This window comes from Rana temporaria, chromosome 1 (genome assembly GCF_905171775.1).
Source record: "Rana temporaria chromosome 1, aRanTem1.1, whole genome shotgun sequence".
Classification (NCBI taxonomy): domain Eukaryota; kingdom Metazoa; phylum Chordata; class Amphibia; order Anura; family Ranidae; genus Rana; species Rana temporaria.
The window spans coordinates 471,096,357-471,124,116 of NC_053489.1; the positions used below are offsets into that span (position 1 = coordinate 471,096,357).

At 40.9% G+C, this 27,760-nt stretch overlaps 1 protein-coding gene across 2 annotated transcripts in view; it reads right to left on the reverse strand.

The window, feature by feature from the left end:
* Positions 1-1,960: 1,960 nt before the first annotated feature.
* The window catches only part of AP1AR (adaptor related protein complex 1 associated regulatory protein), a 64,405-nt gene continuing 38,605 nt past the window's right edge, over positions 1,961-27,760 (reverse strand). The window contains exons 5-10 of one of the 2 annotated variants that reach the window (XM_040329108.1): positions 26,033-26,129; positions 19,058-19,156; positions 15,066-15,121; positions 12,780-12,850; positions 8,060-8,188; positions 1,961-2,645 (exon numbers count right to left, since the gene is read on the reverse strand). In XM_040329108.1, the coding sequence (XP_040185042.1) occupies positions 2,404-2,645; positions 8,060-8,188; positions 12,780-12,850; positions 15,066-15,121; positions 19,058-19,156; positions 26,033-26,129 (694 nt within the window). In that variant the 3' untranslated portion in view covers positions 1,961-2,403. The remainder of the gene's footprint in view (positions 2,646-8,059; positions 8,189-12,779; positions 12,851-15,065; positions 15,122-19,057; positions 19,157-26,032; positions 26,130-27,760) is intronic. The other variant, XM_040329116.1, reaches the window with a different exon arrangement.

Below are 27,760 nucleotides of genomic sequence, written 5' to 3' on the forward strand. Positions count from 1 at the left end.
CCTCCTAGTGTAGTATCCCCCGCTGTGTGTGATTTATAAAAATAAATGCTGCAAATACCTTATTTCACTGAAGAGGTTGCAATCACGTGACTGACAAGGCTTTCTCCTTTCCTCTTTTGAGAGATGCAGCGGGCGGGGCCAAGATTCCCCTGCTGACATCAGTATGGAGGGGAAGAGGAGAGAGCTGGCTGGTCACGTGATCACAATCTCAGCTCTTAAATTAGGTATTTACAGCATTTATACATCATTCAGAGGGGGACATTGCAATAGGAGGCAGTGCTGATGATGTATACAAGTGCTATGAGAGCAGTAGTAGGGGGAGGAGGACACAGGCGCAAAGAGGACAGCAGATAGCAGGCACGTAAACTGACCACGGTATATGTTCTCAGCAGCCATGATACACGGCGGTCACAGTTTACAGAGGGGTGGGGAGAAACTGACAGGAGTTTTTTTGGGGGGTTAAATGCTTTAACCACTTCAGCCCGGACCATTTTGCTGGTAAATGACCGGCCCACTTTTTGCGATTCGGCACTGCGTCGCTTTAACTGACAATTGCGCGGTCGTGTGACGTGGCTCCCAAACAAAATTGAGATCCTTTTTTCCCCACAAATAGAGCTTTCTTTTGGTGGTATTTGATCACCTCTGCGGTTTTTATTTTTTGAGCTATAAACAAAAATAGAGCGACAATTTTAACTTTTTGCCGTAATAAATATCCCCCAAAAACATATAAAAAAAAAAAAAAAAAACAATTTTTTTTCCTCAGTTTAGACCGATACGTATTCTTCTACATATTTTTCGTAAAAAAAAAAAAAAAAAAAAAATCGCAATAAGCGTTTATTAATTGGTTTGCGCAAAATAGGGGGTAGTTTTATGGCATTTTTATTAATTTTTTTTTTTAACTAGTAATGTCGGCGATCAGCGATTTTTATCGGTACTGCGACCTTATGGCGGACACTTTTGACACATTTTTGGGACCATTGGCATTTTAATAGCGATCAGTGCTATAAAAATGCATTGATTACTGTAAAAATGCCACTGGCAGGGAAGGGGTTAACACTAGGGGGCAGGGAAGGGGTTTATTATGTTCCCTAGGTGTATTCTAACTGAAGGGGGGGTGGGACTGACTAGGGGAAATGACAGATCGCTGTTCATACATTGTATGAACAGACGACTCGTCATTTCTCCCCCTGACAGGACGAGCGATCGCAGTGCCCGGCGGTGATTGCGACCGCCCGGGCACGCACATCGGCACCAGGGGCCGCGCATGCTCCCCTATTGGCTGCAATGCGAAATGACGTATAGCTATGTGATTTTGCACAGCTGAGCTGACCTGCCGCTGTAGAACTGCGGCGGCTGCTCGGCTAGTGGTTAAGCAAAACTTACCCAGCCTATGCTGCATATTAAAGATGTGGCAGACTATGTACACCATATAGAATACCACAATACATATCCAGGGAAACCTATGACGACGGCCAGCAAGCCGAATACAGTATAAAGATCATACTTTTTTTATGCTATCAAGCATATGGAAAAATACTGAGACTGCATTCACACTGATGTGTTTCACATAAAAAAAAAAGTAGTCAGTTAATGTTCTAATGCAAAAATGCAAATCAGTGCACCTAAACGTGCAACTGTGCACATCAATATACACCGATGAGTGTTTTTCTGCATTACAATGTTAGACTGTGTTTCATAATACTAAAAGTGGTTTGTCTTGACAGCTATAGTTATTTAAAAAAAAAAGCACTCCTTTGTGTATGTGCCTGCATGGTAAGTATTGTACATGGACATGTATTACCTCTGAATTAATAAAGACAATGCTGAACGTGATATCCAGGTTTTCCTTAGATGCCCATGAACACTAGTCCGAACAGCGTTAGATTATAATATCATCAAAAGGTAATGTCTACTTCAGTGCAAAGTACAAAAAAAAAAAAAAAAGAGACCAGACACCATATTATCTTGTTAAACAACTTTGTTCCGCTGAACTCCAGGCTTAGCACATGAACATGTTCTTCCACCACATTTACATTCAACAGGTGCTATCTGCGTAAACAAGTAAAAACAATCTGGTCCAGAGGAGACAAGTGCAAAACAATTGCCGAAATCTCAGTCTTCAAATAGTGCATATCATTTATTAGTGATCGGAGACAATGTGAAATATTCTAATTACCCCCCACCCCACGATTTATAATTGAGAAAAATTCTGTGGCAAGAAAAAAAAATAAGAATTGCACTTATTTTGTCCAGTTTCTCATTTCTTGTTGCTCTTTTATTGAATTTATTTTTTTTTAACTAAAAAAGGCTCTGAAAATTATGTACATTCATTACCCCGCAGAAGGGAGAGCAGAAAGCTTTTTTTGTTTGGTAATGAAAACAATTCTTGGTCCAAAGCAGCTCCTATCTGTCCTGCAGGTCTGCAGAAAGTTCGCTCACAGGGTTTACAAACCCGGCATACTCAGAGTTCCCATTATCATCCATCTCAGCGCTCACAAAATCGTTCTCCCACTCCAGGCCATTGGAGTCATCCGAGGCAGAGGCTCGTTGGCTTTCGGGTATTCTATCATCGTATTTTAAGGCTGCCCGGAGGATATCCTCTTCAGTCTTTGAGCGTTCCCGCATTGGAACTAGTCGGTTTATTCCTGGATGTGGAAAAAAATTAAATAGCGTAATAGAAAAACATGCGTATATTCATGACTTACATGTGTGAGCAAAACAAAAAAAACAGATGACAGGGGGTCTGTTATTGAGCACTTTGTTCGTTCTTCAAAATGGGCTGTAGCTTACTCGATTGGCTTCAATGACTGGTATGCAATCATAGCTCAGGACAGCAAGGTTTCATTTTATAGTGATTATATACCAACATCATGTTAAAAGGGAAAATGTACCCTATATTTGCTGTTCATTCTCTGTTCTTTACTTCATTATCCATATGTCATTTTATGCATTCTTGCAGCAGAGGCGCTGAGCACAATGCCTGTAGTATCTCTATCAGTGAGAAAGGGATGCAAATTGACCACGCAGAAACAGATCCACTTCTGTGCTTAGCATGATCAGTTTGGAAAAGTAACGGAGAGGGACTGGAAGGATCACCAAATATCTGTACCCAAAAGGCACATATTGAAAGATAACAGAAAGACTTCTGTGCATGACAAAAACATACCCAATAAAACAGGGTTTTTTTTTTTGTTTTTTTTTTCAATTCTTTATTTTATATTTTTTCCAGTTTTAAACAGACATATTTTCCATTTTTACCATAACATATGGTTTAGGCATGATGATACATAAATTAACAAAATGTTCCTAGCACGCTTAAAACTTCTCTATACCAAATTCACTAGCGCACACCAATACCAAAGAACCATAACATATATCTTAGATATGCTTTAACACAAATTGACAAATTGTTCCTATGACACTCAAAGCTTCTCTGTATGACATTCAAACAAACACGAACAACACCACAACCGTCTCTCGTCTTCCCTTACCCTATCCCTTACCTACCCGCCCCCCTCCATCTACCTCCCAAAAAAAAAAAAAAAACAAAAAAAAAAAAAAAAACACCACTCGATAGGCCTTCACCTCCCCTCGACGCCTCCCTCCCCCCCCCGCCTCACCCCCGCAGAGCTCCCTCTCTGTAACTTATGTAAGGAGACCATACCGATCTGTAGCTGTCCTCCTGCTCTCTTATACCTGCAGCAATAAAACAGGGTTTGACAAATTTGCTTGGAATCTAGGAGCCAGCTAAAAAAGTTAGGAGCCAGAAAACGCGCCCCGTCCCGACGAGCTCGCCCGCAGAAGCGGACACATACGTGAGTAGCGCCCGCATATGTAAACAGTATTCAAACCACACGTGAGGTATCGCCGCGATTGGTAGAGAGAGCAATAATTCTAGCCCTAGACCTCCTCTAACTCAAAACATGCAACCTGTAGAATTTTTTAAACGTCGCCTATGGAGATTTTAAAGGGTAAAAGTTTGTCGGCATTCCACGAGCGGACGCAATTTTGAAGCGCGACATGTTGGGTATCAATTTACACTGCGTAACATTATCTTTCACAATATAAAAAAAAATTGGGATAACTTTACTGTTATTTTTTTAATTAAAAAAAAAAAAGTGTATTTCTTCCCAAAAAAGTGCGCTTGTAAGACCGCTGTGCAAATACGGCGTGACAAAGTATTGCAACGATCGCCATTTTATTCTCTAGGGTGTTAGAATAAAAAATATATATAAGGTTTGGGGGTTCTAATTAGAGGGAAGGAGATGGCAGTGAAAATAGTGAAAAATGACACTTTTAGAATTGCTGTTTAACTTGTAATGCCAACGGCCACCACCAGATGGCGCCAGCTCACAGAAGGACACAGAGGGACTTCACAAGGCCGCGGCCTCAATTACCGGCCTTCGCGGGCCCGCCGCAATCGCACGGCGGGGGAGGTGGGGGGCGCACGGAGCCACAGGATCCTGTGCCTCCGTGCGCCCCCGCCGGGCGATCGCGGTGGTCGGTAATTGAGGCCGCGGCTTTGCTGCCTCAATTACCGGCCTCCGCGGGCGCCAGATCACAATTTCTTGTCGCAATTGCGACCTGGCGCCCGGGGATTGTCGACCCCTGCAAAAAACACATAGTATATGCTCTAATAATTTTAAGGCTACCATGCTCTTGTGGGCTCACGCACACAGGATGTTTTTACAGCTGTTAGGGGCAGTTGGTGGTGTTTTTATTTGATTTTTTTTTAACTGCCTCTAAAAGCCCCTCCATGTTATCCTATGTGTCCATGCACATAAGCAGTCAGAGGCGTTTCGAGGGATAAGCGTTTTGGGGCAGAAAAAAAAAATAAAAAAACACAACAGCTTGTGCTTCCAGGAAGAGTAAAACCGAGCTGTAAAAACTAAAACCGCCAAAAAAACACGGCTAAATGTGTTAAGCCGCGTTTGATGTTTTTAGGTGTTTTCACAGTATAAAAAGTGTTTTTAATGAAAAATGACAAAAAACATGGGAAAACACGCAATGACGCAGCTAAACTGTGGTTTTTAGCTGAGGCAGTGGGAGTCATGTTCTCCCAAGGTGACCAATAAAATCCAGTGACTAGGGAGCAGGGCCGAGTCCTGCTGGCTGCATTAATGGACACCCATTGGAAGCAGCCTTACTATTGCAGGCACTCGCAAGAGAGGAGGAGCCAGGAGCACCAGCAGGGGACCAGAGAAGAGGAGGTTTGGGGCCGCTCTGTGCAGTTCTATTACACAGAGCAGGCAAGTATAGACATTTTTGTTATTTAAAATAAAAAAATAAAAATCCTTTATAAACCACTTTAGGCTGCCTGTATAGCTGGATCTAGTAATTGTGTTGACTTTCAGTTTTCTTAAAAGGCAACCTCTACTTATTCATGCTCTCACCTTATACAGCCTACTCTTCCCAGGTTAGTGACATACGAGGGGAGTGTTCCAAGTCAAGGAGTGGAAACTGCATTTATTTTTCGACATACTGTCTTGCTATATTTATACATTTATCCCAGCATAGAGGGCCAGATTCACAGAAAAAGTACGCCGGAGTATCTGCTGATACTCCGGCGTACTTTCAAATTTGCCGCGTCGTATCTTTAATTTGAATTCACAAACAAAGATACGACGGCATTTGGCTAAGATCCGACAGGCGTACGGCTTCGTACGCCTTCGGATCTTAGGATGCAATACTTCGGCGCCCGCTGGGTGGAGTTTGCGTCGTTTTCCGCATCGGGTATGCAAATTAGCTGTTTACGGCGGTCCACGAAGGTACGCGCGTTCGCCGCATTCTCTTACGTCGTCGCTAGCCGGCCTTTCCCGTCGCAAAGTTACGGCGCCTATTTAGGTGGTGTAAAAATAGACAGCCCATGTTAAAGTATGGCCGTTGTTCCCGCTTCGAATTTCAATATTTTTTTTTTGCGTAAGTCGCCCGGGAATACGAAAGGACGTAACGCACGTCGCCGTTCGAAACATTACGTCGGGGCGACATCATTTCTCGCAAAGCACGGCGGGAAAATTCAAAACAGAGCATGCGCAGTACGTTCGGCGCGGGAACGCGCCTAATTTAAATGGTACACGCCCCATTTGAATTAGGCGGGCTTGCGCCGGACGGCTTTACGCTACGCCGCCGCAAGTTTACAGGCAAGTGCTTTGTGAATCAAGGATTTACGCTGAAAACTTGCGGCGGTGTACCGTAAACGGGATACGTTACGCCGCCGTAAAAGTACATGAATCTGGCCCCTAATGCCTTGAAAGATTCAGCAAAAAATGATTTGTCAGTATGCTTGAACCACCCTAGGACAGCTTCATGGAGGCCTGCTTCATTTCGTTATCAGTACTGAAATGCTGACCTCTGGAGGAACTCTTTTAGAGGTCCAAACAGTTGGAGCGTGGTCTGGTCTGTATAGGGGGGTGTTCTGTCAAAATAGCCAATTAAGCGAGTTCTCCAATCACGTCACTTCCGGTTACTGTAAGGTATCAGTAATTGAAAATTTAAACGAGTTGCAGTTTTGACACACCACCAGGAAGCGTGTACACGATATTATGAGCGGACACTGTTAGTTTGCCCGATACTAACCAATAACATGGCTTCCTCCCAGGTGGCGACAACTTTTTCCTCCTAACTGCTGTTCTGTCTAAACAGCAAACTCTTCTTGTACCGCAGTGCCGGTGTTGTGTCAAAACAGCAATTCATCGAAATCTCTAATTACTGATGCTTTACAGTAACTGGAATTGACATGATTGGAGATTTCGATGAATTAGCCATTTTGACAGACAACCAGTCAAAAGCGGAAAGCTGTCTTGGCGCCCAGGGTGTGCTAGCTTTTCGAAAATAGAAAATTTTGGCAATGATTGTGTCCACCGTTCCCACAAAGATTTGTTTCTTGTGCAGGTTCACAACAGATTAGAGTGTAAGCTCCTTGAGGGCAGGGACTGATGTAAATGTACAGTGTATATGTAAAGCGCTGTGTAAACCGACGGCACTATACAAGTACCTGAAATAAATAAAAGTGTTGATTATCTAGGATCAGGCGTTAAACAAGCTGAATGTTCACAGGAATGACTGCTGTGGACTGGGAACCACCATGGCCAGGATCATCACTGACAGACATACAGCCATCTTTGAACCATTTACACCATTTAAATGTCTTGCTGCGGCCAAGCATCTCATTACTATACTGTGCTTGAAGTCCTCTGTAGATATCCGTTTTTTTACGCCTTTGTCACAACACACCGCTCCATGTACACACTAACACTGTTGTCTGCCATCTTGATTCACAGTCTCTGAACTGGCTTGCGACATGTGCAGCGCCTATCAGTTATAGTTAACACTTGTTGCTTACTACTGCGTGTAGTACTACCAGACTAGCTTCCCTTTTGATACCTCCAGGATTTCTCCAGAGATTCTCCCATCCTTTGGAACTCACTACCTCAATCTGTCCGACTGTCCCCTAATCTAGCCATCTTTAGACGATCCCCGAAAACCCTTCTCTTTAAAGAAGCCTATCCTGCTTCTAAATAATACAATTTTTTTACTTTCTCCATCAGCTCATCCCCCACAATTATTGCCTTTTGTATTAATTGACGCTCCCTTTTAGATTGTAAGCTCTAATGAGCTTACAATCTAATGATTCCTTTTGTACAAAAATTGTAATGTAACTGTAATGCCTGCCTTAATTTTGTTAAGCGCTGTTCAAACTGTTGGCTCTATATAAATCCTGTATTATAATAATAATAAAAAAAATAAAAATAATGCTCAAAACAAGTTGAGCAAATGGTAAATGAACAAACTAATCAATGCTTCTGTCATAATGTCCCGAAAATACACATTTACTTGCCCTTTTAAAAAACGTTCTTGAAAAAGAAAAAACATTTAGCCAACACCAGTTGAATCTTTTCACAAGTGATGACCAATAAAAATGACTATGTCAGAGCTACAATGCATCATAACACTTTAGGCACACCCATGAATTGCATGATCTGATCTCTGTAGACCTCAATGTACATTAAAAATGCAGAGCACCAAAAAGGATATTATATTCTAAAGAAGAATAGCTCACCTTCTTCATCTTCCCACTCAAGGTCCAGTGAGGTGTTGTCATCGTTCCCACTTGTTGACTTTGTTCTAGTTGTTAAATCACAACTACTCTCTGTATTAGGCGTGAGGAGATTTGCATCGGATGATAGCCCTAATTGAAAAGCATAATTTGGAAGCATTGAATATCCAGTACATTTTAGTACCGACTTCCCATTCTCACATCTTAAAAAAAAAAAAAAAAAAAAAAAAAAAAAAAAAGTGTGCCACTCAAAGAAATTATTATATTTTGCCCAAGCTAAGTATAATAAAGCAGGTGTTTCAAGACATTCTCATGCTTCAGTGCTATAAAATATGATATACATACACACACACACACACACACACAATCTCCCAAAAGTGAGTACACCCCTCACATTTTTGTAAAGATTTTATTATATCTTTTCATGTGACAACAGTGAAGAAATGACAACAGTGAAGAAATGACACTTTGCTACAATGTAGTGAGTGTACAGCTTGTATAACAGTGTAAATTTGCTGTCCCCTCAAAATAACACACAGCCATTAATGTCTAAACCACTGGCAACAAAAGAGTACACGCCTAAGTGAAAATTTCCAAATTGGACCCAATTAGCAATTTTCCCTCCCCGGTGTCATGTGACTCGTTGGGTTTCAGGTGTGAATGGGGAGCAGGAGTGTTAAATTTGGCGTTTTTGCTCTCACTCACTTATACTGGTCACTGCAAGTTCAACATGGCACCTCATGGAAAAGAACTCTGAGGATCTGAAAAAAAGAATTGTTGCTCAACATAAAGATTGTCTAGGCTACATTATTGCCAGGACCCTGAGACTGAACTGCAGCACAGTCGCCAAGACCATACAGCGGTTTAACAGGATTTAACAGGCTCCACTCAGAACAGGCCTCGCCATGGTCGACCAAAGGAGTTGACTGCACATGCTCAGCTTCATATCCAGAGGTTGTCTTTGAGAAATAGATGCATAAGTGCTGCCAGCATTGCTGCAGAGGTTGAAGGGATGGGGGGGCCAGCCTGTCAGTTCTCAGACCATACGCCGCACCCTGCATCAAATTGGTCTGCATGGCTGTCGTCCCAGAAGGAAGCCACTTCTAAAGATGATGCACAAGAAAGCCCACAAACAGTTTGCTGAAGACAAGCAGACTAAGGACATGGATTACTGGAACCATGAGCTGTTGTCTGATGAGACCAAATTAAACTTATTTGGTTCAGATGGTGTCAAACGTGTGTGGTGGCAACCAGATGAGGAGTACAAAGACAAGTGTGTCTTGCCTACAATCAAGTATGGTGGTGGGAGTGTCATAGTCTGGGGCTGCATGAGTGCTGCCGGCACTGGGGAGCTACAGTTCATTGAGGGAACCATGAATGCCAACAAGTACTGTGACATACTGAAGAAGAGCATGATCCCCCTTCCTTCGGAGACTGTGCCGCAGGGCAGTATTCCAACATGATAACGACCCCAAACACACCTCTAAGATGACCACTTCCTTGCTAAAGAAGCTGAGGGTAAAAGGTGATGGACTGGCCAAGTATGTCTCCAGACCTAAACCCTATTGAGCATCTGTGGGGTATCCTCAAAACGGAAGGTGGAGGAGCACAAGGTCTCCAACATCCACCAGCTCTGTGATGTCATCATGCAGAAGTGGAAAAGGGCTCCAGTTGCAACCTGCGAAGCTCTGGTGAAGTCCATGCCCAAGAGGTTTAAGGCAGTGCTGGGAAATAATGGTGGTCACACAAAATATTGACACTTTGTGGACATTTTCACTTAGAGGTGTACTTACTTTTGTGGCCAGCGGTTTAGACATTAATGGCTGCGTGTTGAGTAATTTTGAGGGGACAGCAAATTTACACTGTTATACAAGCTGTACATTCACTACTTTACATTGTAGCAAAGTGTAATTTCTTCAGTTTTGTCACATCAAAATATATATTAAAATATTTACAAAAATGTGAGGGGTGTACTCACTTTTGTTAGAGTATAAAGAAGTTTTCAACTTTAAACCAGAGGTTTCTCCTGCAGTATTTTATTCTGTCTCTAGAAGTCCTCGGTTACCCAGCATTATTCAACACCCATTCTTTGAGCATAGGCAGTTTCAGTCCCCAGTGTGTGACTAAAGTTCAGTTTAAACCTTTTATAAATTATGCATTTTACTGAAATGGGAACTTCCGTTGCCACAAAGCACTGCTAACATTCTCACTGCAAAGCTCCCAACTGTCCCCGATTTCAAGTAATGTCCCTCTTTCCCCCTCATTTTGGTCTGATCTATATCGTTATGTATAAAATGCACTTTTTATCTTTTAAAAAAGTGTTTTCCAGTGCTAAACCTTTCATCCATTTTCTAAATTGCTGCATTTGTACATTTAAAAGCCAATATAAAGGAATAGTAGTGGTAAAAAAAGTCCTTGTGGATTTAATTAACCTTTTTTTTTGGTTAATTCTCCTTTAAGGGTGTGTGGCAGGGGGTGTGTCCTATGCCTACATACGTTGCTATAGTAGGTGTCCCTCATTCCCATCTCAAAATGTTGGGAGGTATGCTTGCTGTAATGGGTATAGAATAATAATTCCTGAAGAATATTCTGCTCCAGATTCCCTTCAAAACAGGTTGCATGCCTGAAGGCCAAGGCACTTGGTCACATGATCTCTACCAGCTAATCAGAACTCCTAATCCTTCTTCAGCTGTTGGAAATCAGTTTCAGCCCAGGTTCACACTGGGTACGATTTGAGATGCGATTTCACATGTGAAATCGCATCTCAAATCGGCGGCATTTGCCGGCAATGACACTGTCCTAATCGGTGCAACGCCGCATCTGTAGTTCCTGTACTACTTTTTGCGATTTCGGGCCGTGATTTACATAGATGTCTCTTAAATCGCGGCCGAAATCGGGACTGCCAGCGGGAGCGAAATAGTGCGAGTTCAGGTGAACTCGTACGGCTTCACTCCCGCAGCCAGTGTGAACCTGGGCTCAAAGTTGATCTGTCATGATCTGATTACATCCACAGACAGCCTGGATCTGGTACTTTTAGTTCCAATATATGCAAGGCTATTATGCCTGGCTCCTCCATTGGACTGGAGGTTGCGGATAGGACTTTCTCTCCTGCTGTTGGATATAGTTGGCTACATAGCCAGCCCTCTCACCTGGCAATCTCCCTCTCAATTTAAGCCAAGCTCTGCCTCACATCTGCACCCCAGCAACAGCTAGTGTTCCTAGACACAGTTCCTGCAAGTATTCTTATTGATCCCAAGTGTTCCTTGTACCACAGAGTATTCCTAATGACCCCCCAGTGTTCCTTGTACCAAAAGTATGCCTAGATATCCAACAGTGTTCCTAGAAAGGATTCATTGCACCTCTACAGACCCTGTATCCTTGTATGTCCCAATGTTCCTGCATCTTTTAACCCTGTGCACTCCAGCCACACCAAGTATTCCTACTTCAGTGTGTTCCCTGTGCACCCCAGCTGAATCCAAACTTCCCATTCCATTGTGTTCCCTGTGCACCCCAGCTGCATCCAGAATTCCTGTTTCAGTGCGCTCCCTGTACACTCCAGCCGCAGCCAGCATTCCTACTCCAATGTGTTCTCTATGCACCCCAGCTGCATCTAGCGTTGGATCCATTGTGTTCCCTATGCACTCTGGCATTCCTAAAAAAGTGCACCTTAGTGCTTCTAGCATTCCTGTGCTGCTCTGAAAGTGGTCAGCTGTAGTCTACACGGGCGTGCTTGAGGGCCGAGACCTGGGAGCTGTTCAGCAGTGCAACGCCTCAAACCTTGCGGGGTGCTCTGGCAAAAAACAGGCGCATGGTGGATCTAGAATTCCTAGCCATTCGTGAAATTAGCAGTGACAAGCAAGTTTCTATTTATGCACCAGTGTGGCCAATACTGCAGATTCAGGATGCCAGTTAAAGGGTAACTGTACCATACATGCCCCCAATAACCCCCCCTAACAACATACTTAAATTAACAACATTATTAGCACTTTGATGGCTAACAAAGGTTACAGCAAAGTCTCAGTCTCATTTAAATATTTGAGCCTTGAGGTACATATAGTGCAGTACACAGCCTTGTTAAAGTAAAAACCTGCAGCAGCCTCTAAAATGTCCAGTAACACCAAATAATTGGTCGCCATGCCAAATACATTTAGGAGGTAAAGAAGTTTTACCTGTCAGATTTGCCTGGGAGCTTTAGAGACTGCTGCAGGTATGTGCACCTCTATATGCTTGCACTTTATAGTTGGGAGTAGTTTCTCTCTTATGTGCATTGATCAGAGTCTCAAATTGCATAAAGAATGCATACACTTTTCTATTCACAATTAAAAAATGCCATCTTCAATCTACATCAACATTGGCGATCAGAGCCTGTGTGAACAATAGTGGCAGAAATCACGAGATTCCTGTTGCAACTTTCATTCTTAGGTGCGGCCTCAGGCTCTGTTGACTATAATGACGGGTCACCAGTGGCTATAGCTGTTCACGGCTCTCTGCAGAGTGTGTATCCAGCAGCGATCACAGCAGGTAATTGCTGGATGTGCAGAGAGCTGTCATTATGCTGAACGGGACCTGAGGCTGTAGCTAGCCATGGCAGGAACTGCAGCCACAATTTGCACCGACCTTCGTTGCCGGTGTGAATGGAGCCTAAAATAGAGCTGCTCATTTTTTGTATTAGACGATATCCCTAGAAAACAAAGATACAAAAACAAACAAACACACAACTTACTGCTATTTCTGACAGCTTCATATTGAGACCTTACACTATGCAAATAGGATTCAAAATCTTCTGGGACAGAGCTGCAATAAAAAGTAAAAAGATATATCGTAAGACTGCGGTTAGATGGCCAAGCCTATAAACATGTTCTAGATTTGTTTTTTCTGTTCAGTTTTCTCTTCTCAAATATGCCACATTGCCTTCAAGCAAATAATTCTGGCAACAAGTAGGCGGCAAGAGGAAAAGGGGTAAAATCTACAATTTCTCTAACCGTCTTCCAATGCCATCTAATTTTCAATGAAAAGCACTGACTGATCTCCATACTATGCTGCTATTACTATACAAATAAAATTGGTGTGAGCATAGGTTAGAAGAGACAGAAAAAAAACACACAAACACACTGAAATAATAATAATAAAAAAAAAAAAAGGGGTATGCCATCTGCTGTGGATGTCAACATTTCCCTAATGACACTCAAAACACAGATTGAACACAGTCCGTTTGCCTGCACCAGATCGCAGGGTACCGCAGTAATAAAACATTTAGGTGCAGTTAGCCCATTCAAATTGCTATACGTATACTTGTAATATTTTCCAGCATGCATTTTACACAATTACAGCTTCTCCAGATATTTACCTTAAAACTCACAATAAAGTCCCAAGAACAATGTTACATTACGTAACTGGGCAGGAGAGTCAAAGACCTCCTTTTCAATTGAGGGGATTTCCATTCTTCTATTTTATTGTGTTAAAAGAATATTAACCTAAACATTAAAAGAAGACCAAATACAATTTTTGTGGGCAGCAACTATGGTGCCAGCCAACTAATGCAGTTACAATACAATGAAAAACATTATGCATTTTACTTCTTTTTTTTTTTTTTTTTCGAGGGGAACACTTCTGTTAACCACTAGCCGACCAGCTGCCGCAGTTATACGGTGGCAGGTCAGCTCGGCTGCGCAAAATCACGTAGCTATACGTCATTTCGCATTCCAGCTGCCCCCTGCTTCCCCCCTGGTGCCGACGCACGTGACTGGCGGGCGCCATCACCGCCGGGCACCCGTGATCGCTCGTTACAGAGCGTGAACCGCGAGCTGTGTATGTAAACACACAGCTCCCGGTCCTGTCAGGGGAGAAATTACTGTTCGTCTGTTCATACAATGTATGAACAGCGATCTGTCATTTCCCCATGTCAGTCCACCCCCCACTTCAGTTAGAACACACCCAGGGAACATAATTAACCCTTTCCTCGCCCCCTAGCGTTAACCCCGTCCCTGCCAGTGGCATTTTCACAGTAATCAATGCATTTTTATAGCACTGATCGCTATAAAAATGCCAATGGTCCCAAAAATGTGTCAAAAGTGTCCACCATAATGTCGCAGTACCGATAAAAATCGCCGCCATTACTAGTAAAAAAAAAAATATTAATAAAAAATGCCATTAAACTATCCCATATTTTGTAGACGCTATAATTTTTGCGCGAACCAATCTAAAACGCTTATTGTGATTTTTTTTTAGAAAAATATGTAGAAGAATACGCATCGGCCTAAACTTAGAAAAATATGTAGAAGAATACGCATCGGCCTAAACTTAGGAAAAACATTTTTTTTTTTTTTTTTTTTTTATATATTTTTGGGGGATATTTATTACAGCAAAAAGTAAAAAATATTCATTTTTTTTCAAAATAGTCGCTCTATTTTTGTTTATAGCGCAAAAACCGCAGAGGTGATCAAATATCACCAAAAGAAAGCTCCATTTGTGGGAAAAAAAGACGCCAATTTTGTTTGGGAGCGAGTTAAAGCAGTTAAAGCGACGCAGTGCCGAATCGCAAAAAGTGGCCTGGTCATTGACCAGCAAAATGGTCCGGGGCTGAAGTGGTTAACCAGCAATATATATCTACCGTACTTTTATTTTTTTGAGGTTTAAAAGCGTAAGCCAAGTCAAAGCTGAATTAGGCCTACCTTTCTTTAGCATGACTCCTGTACCACGGATATTGTAAAGATATCAGAACTTTGCTGCTACAGCGACGTGCTACCAAGTGCTCTTCACAGTACTTTATAGAACGGTCAGATGCCCCAAAACTGATTGGTTTTAAGGTTTAGCTCTAGGCTACAGTGGTCACAAAGATAAAAGTGGATCCAACGCCTTTCCCCATTGGGCCCATAGGTCTCAAACATGACCTGTAGTGAACTATTATCCAGTTTTGTAATGCATGTGGATATCATGTGGTGGATGGCAGTAAATTATTAAACATTTTAAAATACATTACTAGCTAGGGGTATTTAAAACATAAAAGTACCTGTCACCATTCTTTGTAGCTTGAGCTCTCTGTTTTATCCACTGCTGCCGATATTGCTGCAAGACAGAAATGTTAAGTTATAACTCTGTTAGTACTTTGCCACCCCAATGTGTCTCCTCCACACTGTTCCTATGAAATAGCAGACAGGTGGCAAAAGATGGTGAAGGATCCGTTGGAGTTTAGCCATCAGTTGATCTTTGTACATATAATCCCCCCTGAAGTAAATGCTTATTCGCATCCTAATTTTGTCTCTACATGGACCTCAATACTACAGAAATGCTTTTGTGGACAAGGTTGCATTATCAAGTAGAAATTGACTGTTTTGAGAGAATTCGCCAGCAAAAAAGCAGAAAAAAGGAGGTTGGGCCAATTATAGGATACCTCCCCTAAGCGATTGTAAAACTGTTCCCACTTTCAGCGAAATTCCAGGCCACCCTGGGGGGGTACCTCCTAGGGCAGGTGTTTATGGATGGGGACGGGTAACTGGAGGACTAGTTTACTTCCCTTCTCTTCCTCCCTCCCCTACCTTTATTCCTCATCTTTTCTTGCCCGATGTTTTTTCTTTTTACACCCCCCCCCCCTCTACTTCAGTTTGAAGTGTACTTGGCACAACTTCCTAAGTTGGTTCCCATGCTTCCGTTTTTAATGCTCACCTTTCCCTCCACCCTCTTCTGCTGCTATTCTCCCCTTTTGGCCACCTGAACCCTCCTGTACAGATTGACAGGTAAAAGCCACTGACGCCACCCTCTATCGAAAGTCTAACCAAATAATCAAAGTTCTCGCTTTAATGTGGATTCGTCTTCTGGGCCCCTATTGCATTTGGATCACAACTCACTCCATGATGCTACCCCCTTAACCCCCCCCCCCATTGTATTGCCCTTTATTTCTTCATTAGGGACCTCAATGTTAAATTGGTGAGTTATTCGTATATTTAATCTGAACATGACTCTCACTGCTACAGAGGCTGTACTGATCATCTCTAATGGGAACAAATATTTTTCCATGCAAGTAATTTGTTTACCTTTGCTATCGTATTGTTTGGTATGGCCCATTGGGCCCCCTTTCTTTCCCTGCACCTTTGTACTTGTTATTCCTCAATAAAATTTTGAGTGAAAAAACAAAAAACAAAGCAGAAAATGGACAAGGGGCAGATGAGGAGGTAAAGGATTGAAACTTACGTGTATATTGTTTAGATGTGTCGTGTGTCTGAATGCAGTCAGCCATCTTTGATAATGCATTAAAAAGGACCATATGACCTTAAGATCCTTTGTGAGATCTTTATTTGCAAATGGCATCCATGACACGGAAATTTGTGGAATGTACAATGGATACAGAAGTCTTTTATTCATGTTAAACTAGTGCTCAATTCATTTAGGTGCACAATAGGAAATCTTTCAATATATTTACAGAGGTTTAACTTCTAAGGTTTCTAAGATTTGTTAAGCACCGATTAGATATCAAATTATGGTACCGAGAGAAAAATAACTTATTCAACCAGAAGCGGTTTTCCATTTGAACATCTTTCTCATCTTTTTGTTGACCCCGAGTTCTCTCTTAAGGGAATGTGTGTAGTTGCCAACACTGACAATGTCTTGTGGAGATGCAGCATTTCCTAATTATGTGTTTTACAGACTGACTGTTACCTTTAATCAATTCACAACCAAGCTTAATTTCCTTTCAAATGTTAAATATTTTACTGGAAATTCTTCACATTTAGCTCAGTAAAGAGCCTGTTAGCAAATGAGGCAATCAATAAAATAAATGACTGATGAATCAGTCTCTGATCTTCTAACAGAAATCCCTTAAATTAAATAATACATCAAAGTCTAAACCTCAGTTAAAAATAGTTTTCCATCTTACATACTTTATAAGATAAAATATTAACTGATGTCCACATGCTTGTCCCTGGCAATGACTTGCCAGAGTTCGCTCTCAGATTTCTCCATTCCAGGAAGGCATGTTTTTTTTTTCTACTGTGGGCAATTCTCTACAATCCCGATGATTCTACTGATAAGATAATACATGTTGGAATTCATTGCATTTAAAACTGAACAATTGACTATCTCCAAATAACCCTTCACTGATGCGATTTTCCAGAATCTGGAACAAATGAAAATCCAATAGAAAGGAATAAAATCTCTCATGGGGGCTGTAGCAGGTAGGTAGGTAGACCAAACACAAGAGATCTCTGTAGTCCCTAAAAATAATAGAAGGTAGTATGTACTTAACTTTAAGTGTCTTGACCCTCTAACACGCTATAATGTAGTTAAATTCATGTTATAACTGTTATAAGGTCTTCTAATGAACTGAGAAAACATAAAGGTGAATCTACCTACACCGTACCTTGAATATATCAACTCATATAGAATATTTGAAATTATGGAGTCTAATCTATTTACCTGGTAGTGCAACAGTACAGCCATCATCCTAAGCTTTATTTACAAAGGCAACAAGTTGGATGGGCCTTCCTTAAGGCAGACACAGTCATTTTGTTTTTAACTTTCCATCAATTAAATCTTCTGCCCTTGTTGTTTTAACTTTGGATACTAAAACATTTTTTTTCTGCCAATAAATACCTTATACAGCCCACTTCCTGTTTGTCTGGAAAAAAGCCTAGGCTTATGACATCATGCACAGCTCTTATCACTCTTGTGAGAGTTTGCCAGGAGGGAAGGGGGGGGGGTGGTTATAAGCTGGCCAATGAGAGTTGCAGAGCTGAAGGAAGGGAACAGGCAACAGATTCAGCTGCCCGCATTTAAAATGGCTGCAGACGGACTTGGTGGAGGGAGATTCCTGCAGCATATTTGGCAAGCACAGTATATATAAAATATGCAAAGTGGTTGGAGGGAAGCTTCAGAAGGGCAAAGATGTTTTTATTACAAATTATGTGAGCAGACTGTTGTTCCTCTTTAAAGGATATAATGCATATAATTGCTTTCACGTGAATGGATGATGCAAGTCAGCAGAGCTTCACCTCATTCAATAAGATCCAGGGAAAAGTCCTTTGCATGATGCAATTTCCCTTGCAAAGACTATTTGCCTTTAATAAATCAACCCTAATAAGTTGGACATACCCGGTTTTATTATGCACTAATGACAGGGCCTGTGTACAAGAGCACACAGGAGGGCACACAAGCCGTCATATCTCCTTTGAGAATCTGGCCCATAGTGTATATACTTGAATGTCCATATGCTGGCCAAAGTTCTACTTAAACGATGAAGACCATTTGTAGACTCGTATATATGTTGAAGCTTGTAAATGCTGCTGTATTTAAGCAATAACTCGTACTATCTTTAAAAAAGGCATATGAAACACTCAAATTACCCATGCAAATTCATTTTATCTAGTAATATAGTGATGTCTACATCAATAACAGGGATTTAGGACATCAATCCATATTCACATGCAGATGAAAAACAGAATATCTTCAATAAATCACAACCTATAAGAAATTAGGGCATCGCCCCAAATTTTATCTTATGTTATAGGTGCATTAACATTAACAAATGCATATCTAATGGTGTTCCTCTAAAACTAAACACTTCATCTAAAGATTTCAGTGTCACAGGTTTAGTCATTTGCAGTATATTGCATGCTGTCACTCTAAACCAGGCCAAAAACGTAAAAGATCTATAGAGAGAGCAGCCATAAGAGACTTCACAATCCGGTGTCATCTTAGGGCACTTGTAATATCACGAGTGTGCACTACTTTGAAATTATCTACTGAAATTTAATTTAGGATGACTGAAGAGTACTTGATGAAATATAGTGGCGAGTCCCATGATACCCTCACACCTTTGTTATGGATACACATATACTGTACATCAGCTTCACTCCGCTTTATTCCTACAGGTCATATCACTTACAGGGTGAGGCACTGCATTTTTATTTTTTAACAATGAATAAATGAACAAGTAAAAAATGAAATAAAAAGAACAAATGGCACATATATAAAGATTGTCTATAATAACGGGGCTCCACTTCCCCTCACCTCCAATATCTTTTTCTGCTTGGCTGCCCTGGCAGCTTCACGCTTTGCATTGTATAAAGCCTCCTCTTCTAGTTTTAACTTCTCCTCTTGTAACGCTAACTGCACATGAACAAAACAATAAGGGTTAACAAAATAAGAACCTGTCTACCTGCTATCACTTTTAGAACAAAAGCATATAATAATAAAATAAAAATAAAAATAAAAACAAAAACATGCAAGTAAATGATTTAAAAAAAATGTAATAAAAAAATACTTACGATATCACAGTAAATGAATACATGCATAGTGAATGAAGACAAAAACTAGTAGAGACTACTTCTAAAACTATATAATAGTTAGCCAAGCTGAGGCTAGGGCACTATTGGCTATACCCTAAATGATGCAGATAACACCAGTAATCTAGGGAAACTGTATATGCAATTAGAGTAACAAACAGGTTTAAGCAACTGATGCTGAAACTAAGGCACAAAACCAGTGAGCACATTAGACTTGTCACACATTTTATTCAGTTTCTCTTGGTATTACAGAAGTTAAAAATTAAAATGGAAATATAGGAGGCACCAAAACTTGAGGTGTGGGCATGTAAACAAGCAGCTTCTTGGTAGAAATGGTTTACATCTGTAGTAAAACACTAACATTTTCTTTCCTAAATCTAACCAAATGGCAAAAAAAAAAAAAAGAGGTGCATCGAACATTGAGTTTTTTTTTCCCTTTAAAATTAATTACTACCTTGTGGAAACTATGCAAATTTACATCCTCTGAACAAAAGCTTCAGAAATCGTTAAAGATTAAACTCAATGGATAGCAAACTTTTTTCAAACTTATCTGAAGTCTGTAACCATGTACCATATGGTAAACCATTAGAGAACATCTGTAAAACGGTACGAATGGTCTGTGTAAGTAGTAATATTGGTATTCCCTATAGTCTTTTTTTTTTTTTTTTTTTTTTTACATAAAGCAAAGCTGTGGGCCACTGCTCCATTTCGGCACCTGTTTACATTGCTCTTTCCTTGCTGTTCCATTACCACTGATCAGTAGTTCTAAAAGTTTGGTAGTTAAATCAAGTTAAATTGTTGCATTTCAATTATTGCTTTTAAATGGCTTAATATAACATCTAACTCCTTTCCATTTAATGCAATATACTGCATTTCTGATAACCAAAAAAAAGAAAAAAAAAATTGCATATATAAACAAAGCCAAGAAAGTCCCAATTTCATTACCAAAAGCATACATTTATTTTTTATATTAAAAGATGTTCTCAGTTATAATATGCGGAGAAGCCACACAAGTCCTATGTGTTTTCTTTTCTTTATCCATGCGGTAGGGGCTGTATTTTTAATGCACAGGGGTTAAAGGCTAAGTTCAACTTTTTTTTTTTCCTCCAAAATGTTGCTCCCCTATATACATTTAATACAGTGGGGAAATTATTTGATCCCCTGCAGTTTGCATACTTAAGAAATGAAGGGTCTATAGTCGTTATCATAGGTGTATTTAAAAAACAAACAAAACCCAGAAAAAAACACACGATACAAGTGTTATAAATTGAGTTGCAGTTCAGTGACTAAAATAAGTATTTGTTCCCCAAGCAAAACAGGACTAATGCCCCTTTCACACACTCATCTATGGGGGGGGGATCGGATGAACACAGACCGTCTGTCCGTGTTCACCCGATCCGATAGACGGATGGAAAAGTAGGTTTTTCCTCCGTCACACTTTGGCGGATCGGGTCGGATGTCAGCGCTGACATCCGCGGCTCCATAGAGGAGCACGGAGCGCCCATTCAAATCTTCATAAAAAACTGGCAGGCGGACCTGAACCGGCGTCCGTGTGACAGAGCCCTTAGAACTTGGTGGAGAAACCCTTGTTAGCAAACACAGAGGTAAGACATTTCCTGTAGTTGGTTACCAGGTTAGCGCACAACTCAGGAGGAATTTTGGTCCACTCTTCTTTACAGATCTTCTCTAAATCCTTAAGGTTTCTTGGCTGTCGCTTGGCAACTCGAAGTTTCTGCTCCCTCTATACATTTTCTATAGGATTAAGGGAGTCTGGCTAGGCCACTCCATAACCTTAATGTGCTTCTTCCCTAGCCATTCCTTTGTTGTTTTGGGTCATTTTCATGCTGGAGGACCCATCCACAACCCATCTTCAGTGTTTTGGCTGAGGGAAGAAGGTTCTCATCCAAGATTTTACAATACATGGCCCCGTCCATTGGTCCCTCAATGCAGCAAAGCTGGCCTGTACCTTTAGTAGAGAAACAGACCCAAAGCATTTCCAACTCTGTGCTTGACTGTAGGGATGGTTTTCTTAGTCACCATAGAGCCATAGTCAGCATTTTTCTTCCTCCAAACACGGCGACTTGGGTTAATACCAAAGCGCTCAATTTTGGTCTCATCTGACCACAGAACTTTCTTCCAATTCTTTTCTGAATCATCTAGATGTCCATTGGCAAAACTTCATACAGGCCCGTACACATTCCTTCTTGAGGAGGGGGACCATGTGGGCTCTGCAGGTTTTCAATCCATGTTGGTGTATTCAGTTTTGTTTGGTGACTGTGGTCCCAACTGCCTTGAGATCATTTACAAGCTTCTCCTGTGCAGTTCTGGGCTGAGCGCTCACTTTTCTTATGAATAGCCTTACCCCATGAGACAAAATCTTGCATGGAGCTCCAGACTGAGGGCAATTGATTGACAGGACTAATCCGTGTCCTGCATGAGCACATACTGTAGCCAGTCTGTGGGAGTCAAAATTATTGTTGGTTGGTAGGGGATCAAATTCTGATTTTACTCACCGGTCTGCAACTCAACTTATAATATTTGTATCACATGTTTTTTTCAGGGCTTTTGGCTGATATTCTCGCTCTCTCTTAAAATACACCTATGATAAAAATTCACGGCCCTTAATCTTTCTGTAAGTGTGCAAACAAAATCTGAAGGCGATCAATTAATTATTTTCCCCACTGTATACATCAGTTTTATGACTTCCTAGTATGCAGATTTGGAACATGAGAACCAGAAAGACACAGGAAGCAGTTTAGCAGCTAACCTCATTACACACATCCGGCACCCACCAACTAGGTTTTCATGGCATCCCCAGTGTCCCTCCATGTGTGCATTTGTCTGGGTTGTCAGAGTAAGCTGCCACAGCTGCTATGCTTGCACAGCATCCCCAGCATTCCTCCAGACGAGCCCAGGCCACACGCTAAGCTCTCTGGGACCGCGGGTTGGACACTCCTGATGTAGTGCAAGGACCTGCCTGATTGGACACAGAGTGAATGGATAGATAGGGGGGTCCTACTATTTCATAGTTTGATGAATCTAAAGGAAATTTAACAGATTGAACAATCAAAGTGTATAATGTTTGGCCACCTTTATATACAGTGGGTAAAATAAGTATTGAACATGTCACCATCTTTCTAGGTAAATATATTTCTAAAAAGCTACCATCGACATGAAATTTTCACCACATGTCGATAACAGCCCATGCAATCTATAAATACAAAGAAACCAAAACAAATAAGTTCAGAAATTAAAGTTATGTGTAATAAAATTGAAAGATACAGTGAAAAAGTATTGAACACATGAATAAAGGGAGGTGCAAAAAGGCATGGAAAGTCAAGACACCAGCTGAAATCTATCAGTAATTAGAAAGCAATCCTGCCCCTTGTCAGTGTAAATTATCAGCTGGTTCGGTCTTAACTGTTGGCCTATAAAACGGTGTCTCATTACCAAAGGTGTCACACAAGAAACATCTTATAATGGGTAAAAGCAAGACCTTTGCAACCTTATTGTTACAAAACATACTGATGGCATTGGTTGCAGAAGGATTTCTAAACTTCTGAATGTTCCAAGGGAGCACTGTTGGGGCCATAATCCAGAAGTGGAAGAAACATAATTTCACCATAAACCGGCCACGACCAGGTGCAAGATTTCCGACAGTGCAGTGAAAAATATAATCAGAGGACTTGTCCAATAGCCAAGGATCACTTGCGGAGAGCTTCAGAAAGACTTGGAATTAGCAGGTACAATTCTTTCAAGGAAAATAATAAGTAAGGCATTCAACCGCCATGGCCTGTATGAACGCTCACCACGCAAGACCATTACTGAAGAAAAAGCATACCAACAGTGAAGTTTGGAGGTGGGAACATCATGGTGTGGGGCTGTATTTCAGCATATGGTACTAGCAGACTTGATAACATTGAAAAAAAAAAAAGGATGAATGGAAAAAAATGTACAAGACATTCTTGATAAAAATCTGCTGCCATCTACCAGGATGATGAAGATTAAAACAAGGGTGGACATTTGAGCAAAATATAGATCCCAAACACAAAGCCAAGGGTACTCTTTATAGATTTCAAAGAAAAAAAATAAAAGTTGCTATAATGGCTCAGTCACCTGACTTTAATCCAATATAAAAAAATCTATGGAAAGAACTAAAGATCAGAGTTCATAGAAGAGGCAAACGAAACCTTCAAGATTTGAAGACTATTTGTGTGAAAGAATGGGCCAAAAATCACATCTGAGCAATGCATGCGACTAGTTTCTCCATACAGGAGGGTCTTGAAGCTGTCATTACCAACAAAGGATTTTGTACGAATTATTAAATATATTTCAGTTAGCGTGTTCAATACCCTTTTCCCTGCGTCATTCCTTTTTATTATAACAGAACTTCATTTAATTTGTTTTGGCGTCTTTGTATGCATGGGATGCATAGGCCGTTACCGATATGTGGTGAAAGTTTAAATGTCCATAGCACCTTTAGAAATATATTTACATAGAAAAATGGTAACGTGTTGAATACTTATTTTACCCCCTGTATGTACATTGGGGGGAGTGGATGGAGACACTCAGCTATCAGGCCCAATTTATATCTCTGTATGAGTTTTTAATTTTTCTGAAATCGAGGTACATTAGTACCTGCAGGAATAACTCTGTAGTATAGCAACAGCAATGAGATGAATACTATAATAACCAAATTGACCCGGTTTTGGAAACAATTATCTGACAGCCCTGAACAGCAGAAAAGAGGAGCAGGCACTTTTAATGAAGAAAGCTCCTCTTCTTTATACACAAGCAGAGGAGTAACCCAGTATCTCTACGAAGTTGGCATCCCTGAATATGAAAATATTTATTTGTAGTCATTACATTTACATTGTAGAGGGAGCTCCTGTAGAGATATTTTTTATTAAAATTTACATTTTATTCTTAATTAGAATAAGACTATGAAGTGTTAAAACAAACACCATAACATTAGTGGTTACCAGAAAAGGGTATTATGCACCATGCATTTCATTAAAGTATCATACCAAATGCAGAAATCTGCTTGAAGGCATAAACAATCATATTCTTCTTTTCATGTGTTTAGTGCACTAAGAGAAAAAGAAGAACAAATTGTTCTCCACACTAATGACATGAAACTACTATGCCCTCCCTTCAAAAACAGAAATAGGACCATTAGCAACTCTATACATGCAACTATGCACTTGAGAGGCAAGATAAGGTTAGGGCAAAACGTATTTAACACATCATTAGATTTCTTTTCTACCAACACACACATTGAGGACTATAAAATATATTTTATTGGTATTATCTTTTGTCTGATTTTGTATGAAAACCACATCTAATGGGCATTAACAAAAAAAAAAAAATTAAAATCATGTGACAGAAAAAAAAAAAAAAAAAAGACTGGTCTGCAAGTACCTGTGTTAATCTTCAAAACGATTATGTCCCTGTGGAATACATTGGTGTAGACATGTGGCCTCAAAGCCTGTCCACTTTTGACTGAAGCCAAGTGCAAGTCTAAAAGACTGCCAAGGTCTCATCTGCCCTCCAATAAATCTAATGGAGTGCAGACTGGCACTTACCGGGGTAGGGGGCAAACCAGCAGGTACCAGGGTGTCTGGAAGCAATCCGGTGGCTGCAAAGCTGCTGGATCGCTTCCATCTGAGAGCCGAGAACCGGCTTGTCAGATTTACACACACTCCCCAAAGTGTTAATACATACGTTGGTGGCAGTAAAAGGGTTAAACCTACCTCAAAACAATCTACTTTAAGTTGAAGCTTCAAAAGACACTTAGGATGAACTTAGGATCCAAGGGACTACTCAGGGATCAACTTAATTACCAAGATGGGTATTTGTAGGAACCGCAAGGTATCTGCACTTCAATATTGTTAGTTTACAAAGATTTTAGGCTAGATCTTGTTCACTATAGATTTACAGGTGACAAAGAATGGCACAAACAGTTTAAGAACTCCTCTATGAAGCACCATTTAGCCCTGATCCGACACAGGCGCGGCTTTGAAAATCGTGCTACTTCAGCGCGATTTCAAAGCCGCACATCAGTGTGATTTGCACTGCAGATTTCATTGTGGTTTGTGACTTTGTTTAACTGAGATCAATGCAAGTCGCAATGAAATTGGTAAAAAGTAGTGCAGAAACTTTTCATAAATTGCGGCTATATTAAGGTTTCCATTGCTGGCAATAGGGTGTGACTTGTCATGCGTTTTGGAACTGTCAAATTGCATGACAGGTTGCACCAGTGTGAATGGAGGCTTCATGGAGTAAAATTTAATTAGTAAACAATCACCTCCACACCCGTTTTGCTGCTTGAAAGCCCAGACTCTGCAGCACAGTCCGTCGTTATCCTCTTCCACACTAAAATGATCTAAGGAAAAATCTGACTAGGAAAAACTAGGACTGTCGCTGATTTTCAAACAGCAGTTAGTGGAATGGGGTATGGAGGTGAAAATAATTTTTTGTACGACAGAAATTGAGATTCAGGTCTCTGGAAAAGCAAACTAAACACAAGCATATTCAGAACAGCTGCCAAAACAAAATACGATAAAATGATTATGTATCAGACAGCATGTTCAAAATAGTGCTAGATACATGGACCCTTTCACATTGGAAAACTAAAGCCTTGTAGTAACCCAAACCCGGGAGATCAGAAGATAAATGCCACAAGCAAATATTCCATTACCTCACGCTGTAACCGGACATCATCGGATTTCTGTCTCTTAGTAATAGAGTCGTAGTGACGTTCCTTTAAATCACATATTTCTTCCTCACTTAAAGGTCTGTAAAGTAAAGGAGAAAATAATTAAATCAACGGAGCCTTATCCAGACATTTCATCTGTCAACATCCCACACTTAACTGTATGCTGAAAATTAACTATATTGGGTAGCCTATGACAATTTTTCTCAATAGAAGCATTGCTATTTATATGGGCTAAAAAAAAAAAAAAAAAAAAAAGAAGAATATGGTCTAGGAAAATAAAAGTGCTGCACATGACAACGGATTTCATTTGTTAATGGTCTAGTATAGATTGGGACGCAAATCCAGAATACTTAATTTGAAGTCATGGGAAAAAAAAAAAGGGGGGGGGGATTTTCTTCCAGTCCATATAATCTTCACCTATTTAGGCAAACAGCTTTCACATATAAGGCAGGCAGGCGATCAATCGCCAGTAATAAAAATGGAAAATGTTGTTGCATATTACTGCAGATCAGTGGGTCTCATTATATTTTGCTGCACTGTGCCCTAGGGAGAAAGCTATAGATTGGTGAAGTAATGCGAGTAGTTGTTTTGTCAAAGATGTGCTTCCACAGGATAGGTATATACAACAGCTTAGTTTAGCGGAAGTCAATGTCGTAAATAAAGGGGGCCTCAAGTGCAGCTTCCATACGTCCACACAATACCTTAAAGCAGCGTTTCTCAATTCCAGTCCTCAGGCCCCCCCCCAACAGGTCAGGTTTTCAGGATTTCCCTCAGATGAAAAGGCTGTGGTAATTACTAAGGCAGTGAAACTGATCAAATCACCTGTGCAAAATAATGGAAATCCTGAAAACCTGACCTGTTGGGGGGGCCTGTGGACTGGAATTGAGAAACACTGCCTTAAAGTGATAACTTATCTAAACCCAATTTGTTTTCTCATTAAAATGCAAACTAACCAGTTCTGTCCCATGGTATTGCATTGAGAGGTCCCATACCTCCACTTCTGTAGTCCTCTGCCGTTGCTCTCTGCTCCTCCTCCTTCTCCGAGTGTGCCCTCAGAAACTCGTGTGCTGAGGGGGGCACCCGTGCGGGCGATATCCCAAGCCGGGCTGTGTGCGATCATAGACACACACAGCATGGCTTGGCCCCCGCCCCCTGCTCCTTCCGCACAAAATTTGACTGACAGCAGCAGGAACCTATGGCTCCTGCTGCTCTCAGTGTGGCCTGTGAGAAGAGGTAGAGGAGAGTAGGGCTGCAGAAGGCACAGCACTGGATCAATGGAGGTATCAAGGGTTTAGCATCTCTACATTGCATTGCACCCAGAAAACTTTTGGCATATCTGAACAGCTTTGTAGTATGTATTGTGGTGTCACTTCCAGTTTGATATACCGTAGGAATGTACAGGTATTCTTACACTTCACTCAATAACTCAGGCTAGTTTGGAGAGAGAGGCAGGATTGTTTTGATTATTCTTAGTGAGCACCAAAAGAACAGCCAATTCTGCAACCTATACTCCATCACTTAGCATGACAGTATCAGCATATAAAGGGGTGGGTCGTAGTGATGGCTTTAAGACAATACTGTGCATTTCAGGCAGCCTGTGTACTGCATGGAAAATATGCCGATTTTCTTCTGTACTTTGGCAAGCCATTCAAAATTATTGGGCTGCGTTACGCAATGAACCTTAACGCACGACACAACATAAAGGAACAG